The 9841-nt window shown below is 58.5% G+C and overlaps 1 protein-coding gene and 1 long non-coding RNA gene across 3 annotated transcripts; one reads left to right on the forward strand and one right to left on the reverse strand.

Moving 5' to 3' along the window:
- The first annotated feature begins 1262 nt into the window (after nucleotides 1–1262).
- On the forward strand, nucleotides 1263–2099 carry LOC128798699 (uncharacterized). The gene is made up of 2 exons (XR_008434514.1): nucleotides 1263–1592; nucleotides 1877–2099. It is a non-coding gene; the product is annotated as an uncharacterized LOC128798699 (long non-coding RNA).
- A 1461-nt stretch (nucleotides 2100–3560) lies between these two features.
- Nucleotides 3561–8849, reverse strand: LOC128798676 (uncharacterized). 2 transcript variants are annotated; one of them, XM_053962415.1, is made up of 12 exons: nucleotides 8799–8849; nucleotides 8529–8748; nucleotides 8176–8240; nucleotides 6681–6868; nucleotides 6456–6593; nucleotides 6066–6180; nucleotides 5752–5892; nucleotides 5092–5247; nucleotides 4850–4951; nucleotides 4501–4603; nucleotides 4172–4228; nucleotides 3561–3881 (listed from the first exon to the last, which is right to left on the reverse strand). In XM_053962415.1, exons 2-12 carry the CDS (start codon nucleotides 8671–8673, stop codon nucleotides 3682–3684), a joined length of 1410 nt encoding a protein of 469 aa, XP_053818390.1. In that variant the 5' UTR covers nucleotides 8674–8748; nucleotides 8799–8849; the 3' UTR covers nucleotides 3561–3681. The 2 variants fall into 2 exon arrangements, with proteins under 2 accessions (XP_053818390.1, XP_053818389.1); XM_053962414.1 differs by lacking the exons at nucleotides 8176–8240; nucleotides 8529–8748; nucleotides 8799–8849 and adding exons at nucleotides 7114–7261; nucleotides 7584–8129.
- Between the last annotated feature and the right edge of the window lie 992 nt (nucleotides 8850–9841).

Below are 9841 nucleotides of genomic sequence, written 5' to 3' on the forward strand. Positions count from 1 at the left end.
GCAGAGCAGCGGGCTTCTGTGCGCACTGAAGGCAATTGCAAGAATCCAGCAGCTGCTCCTTGCCAAGCACAGGCAGCTGCCTAGGTTCTTGCTTCTTGACCAACTCACAGTTGCCCTTCTTTTCAGCAGCTGCCACCGTGTTCTCTGCATCTCGGAGCCTCTGGGGAGCAACAAAAATTTCCAAGGTGGGATGCATGACGACTATGTCAAAACCCAGGAAAGTTGTACTGGAACACCTTCCATTGGCATGCCAAGAGTGAATTTAAGAGGCAGGAGAGCAGCAGCCACCGTCCTGCAGCAGTCTGCGAGCTTCGCACACAAGCCGGCTTCTTGGCGGCTTCGTTCTTCGCCTCTTGCAAGCTACCGCGATCTCCGGCTGCCGGAGGCCATGAAGCGGCTACTTCGCGCACAGATCACTGGAGCGGCAGCGGTGCGCTCCGAAGAGCCGCTTTTGCCGAAAGACGCCGGCAAACGGCACTTGCTTTCGGCCAGCTCCGGAGCGGCGTATTCTGCCTCTCTAGTCGCCTACATCTTAACCAAAAGCTTTTCCGCTCCAGTTCTCAAGGAGAAAGTGTACCAGCACTGCTCACTTAGCCCGACCTTGCCAGGAAATAAGATTTGCTGCACATTCCAAGGAAACTGCATCTTCCTGGGCAAGCTGCAACCTGCTGGCAGATGGACGTGCTCTCTGCCCACTCCTGCCCAGCTCTGGGTAGTAGCGGGCACGTTGCAGCCTGGCGAAGGCAAGAAGCCTCGAGAGCTGTCACAGAGCAGAAGGGCAGATGAGATGCTGAAAAGCAGCAAAGCTGAACAGCCTGCCTCAGCTTCAGCAGTGTGTAATTGACTGAAGGCGAAAAAGCAAGCAGCAGAGCAGCGGGCTTCTGTGCGCACTGAAGGCAATTGCAAGAATCCAGCAGCTGCTCCTTGCCAAGCACAGGCAGCTGCCTAGGTTCTTGCTTCTTGACCAACTCACAGTTGCCCTTCTTTTCAGCAGCTGCCACCGTGTTCTCTGCATCTCGGAGCCTCTGGGGAGCAACAAGAATTTCCAAGGTGGGATGCATGACGACTGTGTCAAAACCCAGGAAAGTTGTACTGGAACACCTTCCATTGGCATGCCAAAAGTGAATTCAAGAGGCAGGAGAGCAGCAGCCACCGTCCTGCAGCAGTCTGCGAGCTTCGCACACAAGCCGGCTTCTTCGCGGCTTCGTTCTTCGCCTCTTGCAAGCTACCGCGATCTCCGGCTGCCGGAGGCCAAGACTGTTATTTTGGGGGTCAGTGCACGGGGAAGGGAGAAAGCCTGGGCTTCCCTCACCCATGGGTGAGTGGGGTTTTCCCTGGCATGCAGGGGTTGGGCCTTCCTCAAGCCCCAGACAGAGATATGATTTTTGACCTTTTTTCTTGTTGCCCCTTTTTGTCTGTAATCTACTTTCAATCATTTCTTGTTCGTTTTTCTAGAGGAAGCATTCTAGTTTGGGTCCAGTCTGGATGGGGAAGTGTTTGGGAGCAGCTGTGGCGTGGATGGGCCGTGCCCTTGGAGAAGGCTGAGGACATCGTTTGGGACCAGCTTTTCTTCCAGTGGTGGATGGCATCAAGTGGGTCCTGTCTGCTTGGCATGGTGGGATCAGAGCTTTGGGGAGATGGCAGCGAGCACAGTAGCATCCTGCTCTGGGCAGCTTGCTGAGGGCTGGATGTGCCGTGGCTGGTTGCAGGCTGGGCACATGTCCTGCCCTCCTGCTCTGCTGCCAAAGGCAGCAGTGATGGGCAGCTCTGGGCACCGCTCTGGGCACGGCCAGCATGGCCTGGGCACTGCGGGCTGCTGGGACAAGGGGACAGGAGCCTTCAGCTGAGAGGCACTTTCTGGTTTCTCTCCTTGCAGACGGGCTCTGCGGGTGCTGAGGCTGCTCTGGGCTCTGCCAGGGCTCTGCTGGCGCTCAGCACCGGGCCCCAATCAGCCAAAGAAGAAATGGTGTGACCTGCAGCACAGACTTGCTTGAGCATTTCAGCAACACAGCTCAAGTTTGCAGAGTGTACACCTCCAAGGGAAAAGATGCCACCACGCAAAAATTAAACTTGTTCAATAGCTTCTGAAATGAAATCTATCTGGGATGACCCCAAATGACATTTTTCAGCTTGCTCAAGCTGTAGCTCAGGCCTTCTCTGAACAATTCTCTCCCCACCTGCCTTTTACTTCCCAACTGCTCCCTCTTTTTCCCCCAGCCCGTGGCAGTCTCCATCACACTGCTGCCTTCCTTGATGCCCCTCACCACGAGGAAGGCTGAGCCCCCGACCTAGGGACTCATCCTGTCACTGGCTGAGGAGCAGCAATGTCTCAGAGGTCTGGTTGGATTTTAGTGTCCTTCAGAGCTGCTCTCCAGCCCTCATCTCTCCTCACTGCTGAGCTCCCACTCCCTTTTCCTTGTCCTTTCAGCAGGATGAGCTCTGTGAATCCCTTGGGCCTCCCCACTCTTCCCAGCCCATGCCCCCACCTCAGTTAGGCTGAAGCTGCAGCTTCTCTGTCTCCTCTGGCACACCAGTCCAGTCCCCTGTGCAGGGAGCCCCAGCCCCAGAGCGCAGCACCCAACAGTGCAGTCTGGGCTGGAGCGGCTGCCCTGCAGCCCTGGCTTGGCTCTTGGTGGCAAGGGAATGCTCCCTGTTTGCAGCTGTCCCTGCAGGATGGCCCCAGGGCAGAGCCCAGCTCCCACTGCAGCCCTGAAGCTTGGGGCAGACAGGGGTCCCAGAGCTGAGGTTCATGGGGAGCACCCGCAGCTGTGCCTGGCACTCTGTTGCCGTGTGTCACAGTGCAGGCTGGCTTGTACTGGGTGAATGGACCAGCCCCTGCTTTGACTGACAGGGGCCTCGCCCATCACATCTCTCCCGAGGCTGCAGGCATTTCACAGGCCAGAATCTGAAGGGGCGCAGAGATCAGACCAGTGAAATTATCCAGACTGGCTTTTTCAAAGGCCCCTTAGAAGGAAGGGCTTGAGCACAAACCCTCTCTGTTTGCCACATGAACATTGGGCTGAGTGGCCTCTTTGGCTCCAATCCGCTTTCCTCCTCTAGCCAGTGTTACCCACTGCCTCCCACATCCCCCCCGTGCCTTCCCACTGCCTTGTCCTGTCAGGGCTTTCACAGCCCCTCATCCCTTGGTGGCCCCATCCCCTCAGGGTCTCCCCCAGCCCGGCCAACCTACCCGGCAGCAGCACCGCAGCCCCACAGGAGCTCCCGAGGAGCCCCATCCAGAGGCACCTCGGAGCCCTCAGCAATCCAGCCAGCAACACACGGGCAGGAGGACACAGATGGCCGTTCCTGCCTGGGACAGGCCTTGTGGCCATCTCCAGGCACCGGTCTCACGGGGATCCCTGGAACTCCAGCCCCTGCCCACCGGCTCTGTAGGCAGCACAAAGGCTTCAGCAGAACCACCAAAGGCCAAGGGGCTTCTGGCCATTTTCCCTGCAAGCCTGCACGTGCCTGGGCAGCTTGCTGAGCCCAGTCACCCTTTGCTCCCTCTTCCCCTATGCCCTGCAGAGCCTGAGCAGCAAAAGAAAGATCCTGGGAGTCTGTCTATTATAACACATCCTATATTTATATCCTAAAGAAAAGCCAAAAGAAGGAAAGAACAACCTTAAACAAATGAAACATTCTTGCTGGCTCAGGTGGCCCCAGCAGACAGAGCCTCTGGGATCAGCTCTCTGCAGAGCTCCAGCAGCGCAGCCAGCCGAGCCCCAACAGACGAGGCCGTGTCCTCCATGCCCTGCGGAGCTGATCATGCAGGCTGTCCAAGATGGAATATCCAGCTCTCTCTACTGCCTGGAGGACGTACAACGTTTGAATTGCCAGGCTTCCAACGGCGACGCTGATGTCATTTGCCATGCCTTCAAGGGCTGAAAGAGAGAGGAACAGAGCCATGGTCAGATCCCAGATATGAGGGGACCCGAGGAGACCTCCCTGCCAGGGCCATCCCAGCCGGCTCCGGCCATGGCCAGCAGGGAATAAGGGACAAATGGGATCAGCCCGAAGCTGCTGGCCACGAATCCCCCAGGTGGCCCTGAAATCTCTGTGTGCTCTGCCCACGCCGCCCCTCGTCCGCACAGGGAGCAGAGCCCTCCGCAGCCGGGACACGGCTTGCAGCTCCCCCGCCAGCCCCCGCTGACAGCCCGCTGCCCTCACTCACCCTCACAGATGAGCTGGAGCTCTTCCTTCTTCCCCCTCAGCTGCCGCCCGGCCATCCCTGGCAACACAGAGCCTGTCACGGCCCAGCGGCACAGCTCCCTGCCAGCGGCGCTGCCAGCCCTGTGGCCACACGGCCTCCTGGCCCGGCAGGGCTCAGCCGGGCCCTTGCCGCACGCTGCCGCCCAAGGGCACGGCTGCGAGAGGGCGGCAGCAGCGCCCAGGCCAGCCGGGGCTCGACGGCGCCGGGCCCGGATGGCGCTGCCGGGGCAGCAGGCGGGGCTGGGGCCGAGCTGCGGCGGGGCGGGGAGGGAGCCCGGGCTCGCGGCTCACCCAGGAACCTGATGGCCGCCTCTCGCAGGGGCTCCTGTGGGCTCTCCAGGTAGGGCATGGCCTGGCGCAGGTGCTCGGCCGCTCTGCTGCTGTGGTCTGCCAGCTGGAGAGAGTGGCAGGAGGGAAGGGTTGGCGCGGGCTCAGCCCCTGGACCGGGCACTCCCTGCGCCCAGCCCCAGCCTCCCCTGCCCGCACCGCCGTGAGCTCGGGCCCACAGGAGCCTGGAGAAGAGCCCGCGCCGCCTCTGGCTGCAGCAGCGGGCAGGGGCACAGCTGCCAGCCCCGCACACTGAGCTCCGCGCTCAGGGGGATTCTCCAGCCTGAGGCTGGCACTTCCAGGCCGTCCTTACCAGGCACTCAGTGAACTTCCACAGCTTCTTGTTCTTCACCACTTTTTCCAGATCCCTCCTCTTCAGGAACTGAGCCACACAAAGCAGCGTTTCCTGAGAAGCCTGGAGAGCAGCAGAGACACGGAGATGGCCCCACAGCCCAGGGCGCCAAGGCCTGGAGGAGGCTGCAGCCCAGCAGGCGCCAGGGCAGGAGGCAGCTGAGCCGCCTCCCAGGGGGACAGCAGCAGCCCACGAGTCCTCACCTGTGCCACACGCCCATCCTCATCATGGCAGTGGAAGAAGAGTGGCAGAAGGCTCTGGCGCACGTGTGTCTTCAGGGCCTTTTTGTCCTTTTCCAGTGGAAGAGACACCAATGTTTGGAAGAGCAGTATGGAGAGCAGCTGCACCTGGCTATTGTCCTGTATGAAAGGAAGAAAAAAAGACCTGAGCATCAGCTGCACGGGGCTCAGCTTGGCTCAGGCCTGGAAATCCACAGGGCACAAAGTGTCTGGGCAGCAGCCAGTGGCTGTGGCTGGAGGCAGCGAGCCTTAAGTGGTCAAAGAGTGGCAGGAGCGCCTCAACCAGCTGCAGTGCAATGGAGCTGCCTATCAGCATGTCCTTGTCCCGGGAGATAAAGCTGAGGAGCATGACTGTCATGCTAACTATCTCTCCATCTGCGTCGCAGAGGAGCTCCGCAAGACTTTCAGTCAGGCTCCACATTTTTTCACTCTGTGTGGAAAACAAGTTTGTGAAACGCCATCCTGCTGCCGCAGGGCCTAGAGGCCAAAGGGCTGTTCTGGAGCACTTGGGCAGCTGAAGCAGGAGGCAGGAGAGCTGGGAGCAGCTGCCCCAGCGCCTAAAGTCCAGCAAAGCCCAAGCGACTGCATTCCCGAGTGCAGCCTCAGCCGCTGCCCCCTTCTCACCATCGAGGGATTGTCATTGAGCTTGAGAAGGGCCTTGAGCGCCAGGCGATGCCTGTCCCTGCACTTGCTCCGCAGGTGCCTTGACAAGATTTGCAGGACTCTGTTAGCACCGCCTCCACTCAAGTTCAGGCACTCGAGGACCTGAAAGGCACAGGGCAGTGACAGGGGACCTGGCCGGCAGGAGCCTGGAACCGCATAGGGCTGGGCCCAGGCAGCAGCACAGGGCGCGGTCACCCGTCCCAGGCAGCTGAGGCTACGAGAGGGCAGAGAGCTGGGAGGCAGCTGAGCGAGGCAGCGCTGGCCATCAGGCTCACCTCCACAAGGAACGCCAGGGCGGGCAGCTCCCAGCGTGGCTCCTGTGTGCTGAGCAGCCGGAGCAGGTAGCGAGCGATGTGGGAGCACAAGGGGATGGAGACACGGGATATCTCCCTGGCAGGAGAAAAAGTAACCAAGACTTTGGGCCGGGGGACAAACCTCTCCCAGGATGGACTCACAGAGGTCTGGTCTTTCCCCAGCACCCTGCAAGGGGCCCTGGGCTATTTGGGAGGCGGCTCCTTGTGGGTACCCTCCTCTGCCAGCCTTTTCCAGTCTGCTTGGCTGTGCCTCGGTGACAAGGCCCTCTGGCCCACTACCACTGGGACTGTGTGGGGCACCCTGGGCACAGAGCACAGATGTCAGAGGCAGCGGGGAGAAGGGGGTCTCACCTGGCCAGCAGACCCACGGCATAGTGGTGGGTGTCAGCACACAGCAGCGTGTCCCAGCCACGCTTGCGTTCCATTGCCAGCACCACAGCCTCGTGCTGCATTTGGCAGAGCAGGGACTTCAGGGTCCGCACTGCAAACCTGCGTGCAGAGCAAAGCCCAGGTCATGCTGGGAGCACTGGCTCCTGCCCAGGGATGTGGCAGGGACAGAGGAGTGGGATGGAGTACCTGTTGGGGCTGGTGGCAAGGCTGTATTGCTGCTGGCATCCCTTCCAGAAGGTATCGACCTCCTCTGGCATATCCAGAGTGCTGAAGAACACTTGGAAGAGCAGATGCACAAGTAGGTGGGGGAAATACACCGTCACCATCTGTGGGACACAGGGCACCTGGAGGATCTTCCACATCACCACAGTTGCCTGCAAAGGACAAAGCCCTCCGAGACAGCGCTCAGTGCCGAGGTGTCCGTGTGGCAGGGCCCGAGCACGGGAGGGAGAGGCCCGGAGAGACGCAGGGGGAGCAGTGGGCCTGGTGCCCCTGAAGCTGCCCCGAGGCCAGGTTTCAGCCCAGCGCCTGAGGCAGGGAGATGCAGTGGGGCAAGGAGGATGGAGAGCTGCTGGGCAGGTGGCCTTGGGGCCAGCAAAGGCCAGTTGCAGAAACTCACAGCCAGGACGAAGGCACCCGTTTTGCCCCCATCAGAGGTGAACGTGCTGTGCTCTGGCCAACTCCCCAGCACATCGAGGAGTATCAGCTGCACTGGCTCGGCAGTCCTGGGCGAGCACATGATGCTCTTCCACATGGTGAAAGCAGCTCTGCGGGGTTAGAGCTGTGTCTCAGGGGAGTCTGGGACACAGCACCGTGGCCTGGGCAGCAGCGGGGACCTGAGCTGGCTGCCAGCTCTGCCTCTGCCCACTGCCCCTCGCCAGCAGCACCCAGGCAGCCCAGGCCTGTGGGGACAGGCCCCTGAGGGGCAGCGAGGGAGCATGGCAGCAGGCTTGGGGGCTGAGGTGCCAGGGCTGGCAAAGGGAGCAGCCAGAGGGCCCTGGGGACTCTCTGTTGGTCAGACACCTGGCACAGGCTGTACAGGCTGATGGGCTGGGGAGCCCTGAGCCCTCTGGGCAGGTGGCCCCATACCTGTCACAGGATGGGGCCACACACAGGAGTGTCATTACTACATCAGCAGGCTGTTCTTCGGTGAGATCCAGCAGGGCCCTGTTCAGCCTGTGCTCAGCAAACTGATTGTCCATGAGCCACTGGTGGATGTACCTCACCATGGCGGGCAGTTGGAGAAGGCACGGGGAGACTTGGAAAGCTGCCAGAGGGAGGAATGTCCCCAGCTTCCCCAGAGAAGTGCTTCCCTTCCCACCACACTGCCATGGCCTCAAAGGCTTCCAGTGACCAGCGGACGTGGCTTGGGAGGCCAAGCATTTCCTGGGAGGATCAAACCCTGGGCCACAGGCTGCTTATTTGCTTTGGATTGCAAAACCCCTCCTCTATGAGCATATCCAGCAGGGCAGCACAGGTCTTGGCTTTGAAGGTGTGTGAGTATGCTCTGAGCCCTGTGCCCATGGTGCTGGTCTCTTCCTCCTGAATCCTCTTGATGAATTTGCAAACCAGGTGTAGGAGAAGGGCAGGAAGCCAGGGATGTTCCACGGAATGCTCCAAGCGCGGTGCTCGGCTGAGCGGAGACAACAGGCCCAGCCCAGGTGGGGATGGCTGCAGGTACCTGTGCTGTTCTGCGGAAGAGGCCACGGGCGGGGTCCTGCTCTTGTGTGCGGTCCACGGCTGCATCTGGCAAAGAGCGAGCACAGCCAGAGCTGAGGGGCTGCGGGAGAGGCCGGAGAACACAGCCCAGCCCTGCGCTCCCCAGGCAGGGACAGCCCCAGGATGCCCCAGGGGATGGAGCACGGCCGCTGCGGGGTGTCTGCCCGGCCCCTCTTCCGTCCTGTCCGTGGGCATGTCCCCAGGGGATGGGATGGGATGGGTTGGGATGGGTTGGGATGGGATGGGATGGGATGGGATGGGATGGTGCCAAGCTGGCTGCAGGCACCAACCCTGTAGCCCAGCTCTGCCACTCACCCTCCTGCAGTGGCTCAAATGGCACCACCTCTTTGATCTCCTCTACTGGGGCAGCTCCAGGGCCTTCTTCCTCCTCCTCCACGACAGACGGATCCCCATCGTCCGGACCACTGAGGATCTCGCCTGTGTTGGTAGCTATTTCCATATCCTTCCTCTTCTCTCTCTCTCTATTCTTCTATCTCCTTTCTGATCCCCACTATCGCATTTACTGTTTTGGCCCCTAATAAAGGTGCATTTGTTGTGATTAACTGATAGTCCCTTGTTGTTTACCTTTGTTGCACTTTTGGGATCGGTGAAAAGAACCATCACGACACCCCGCAATAAGCGGATCGTGACATTAAAATTGGCGTCACGGACAGGATTTCTGTCTAGACAGAAGGGTTGCAGCTGAAAAGGCACCCATACTGTCTTTGGAAATTCATAAAGGATCCCTTAGTGCAAAAGGCGGGACACTGTTGTTTTGTTGTTGTTGTGTGTATCTGGTCTGGGAAGGAAGGGACAACTTGAAGAAACTAAGCAGAGCCTCCCAGGCAGATTATTGTCCTTTCACCCACCCAGGGAAGCGAAGGGCGACACAGCGAGGGCTGTGTAATTTTGTGGAACTTAAGTTGTACCTCCCTGTCGTGGTTCTGGTCCCTTCACAAAATGAGTGACAATCTTAGCATTGAAATTAAGGCTGAATTTTATGCACTACTAGCCAAACACAATGCCAAACCTTCTACGGAAGGAGAAAAATGGGCACAGATTAATTGGTTTAACTTAGAAAATGTTATTGATAGAGTGTGTTCATTACAACATGAAACAAAATTCAAACTGGGCAAAAATAAAACTATCTTATGCTCAGTTTTGGGAGCTTGTCTTATGGCAGCTATAGAAAATCGCTTCGAGCGAAGAAGTGAGGAACATGCTCTAATAGACTCCCTTCAAAATCTAGTTGAAATTTTGCAAAAACAGTTATATGAAGCAAAAAATGTGATCTATGCATTGCGAGCTGCCTTAGCAGAGGAACATATTAACAAATCACATAATGCTGATTCCTCTACAGAGCTTGAGGAGAAGGAAACTCCTCACATGAAACAAATCTATCCTCATCAAGAACTTGAAGCAGCAAGTAATTGTGGGGAACATTGCTGCCATCACTTGAGACCCTTGATTAAAACTATCTCAGTGTATAGCTATCTCAGTGATGATGATCTCGAACCTCACATCACAACCAAACACATACCACCACAAGTAAACACTGCCACCGAGCTAGCTAAGCTTAAAAGGGAATATGGACACCCTCCACATGAATCAGAAACAGAATATGTTTT

Source organism: Vidua chalybeata, chromosome 21 (genome assembly GCF_026979565.1).
Source record: "Vidua chalybeata isolate OUT-0048 chromosome 21, bVidCha1 merged haplotype, whole genome shotgun sequence".
Classification (NCBI taxonomy): Eukaryota; Metazoa; Chordata; class Aves; order Passeriformes; family Viduidae; genus Vidua; species Vidua chalybeata.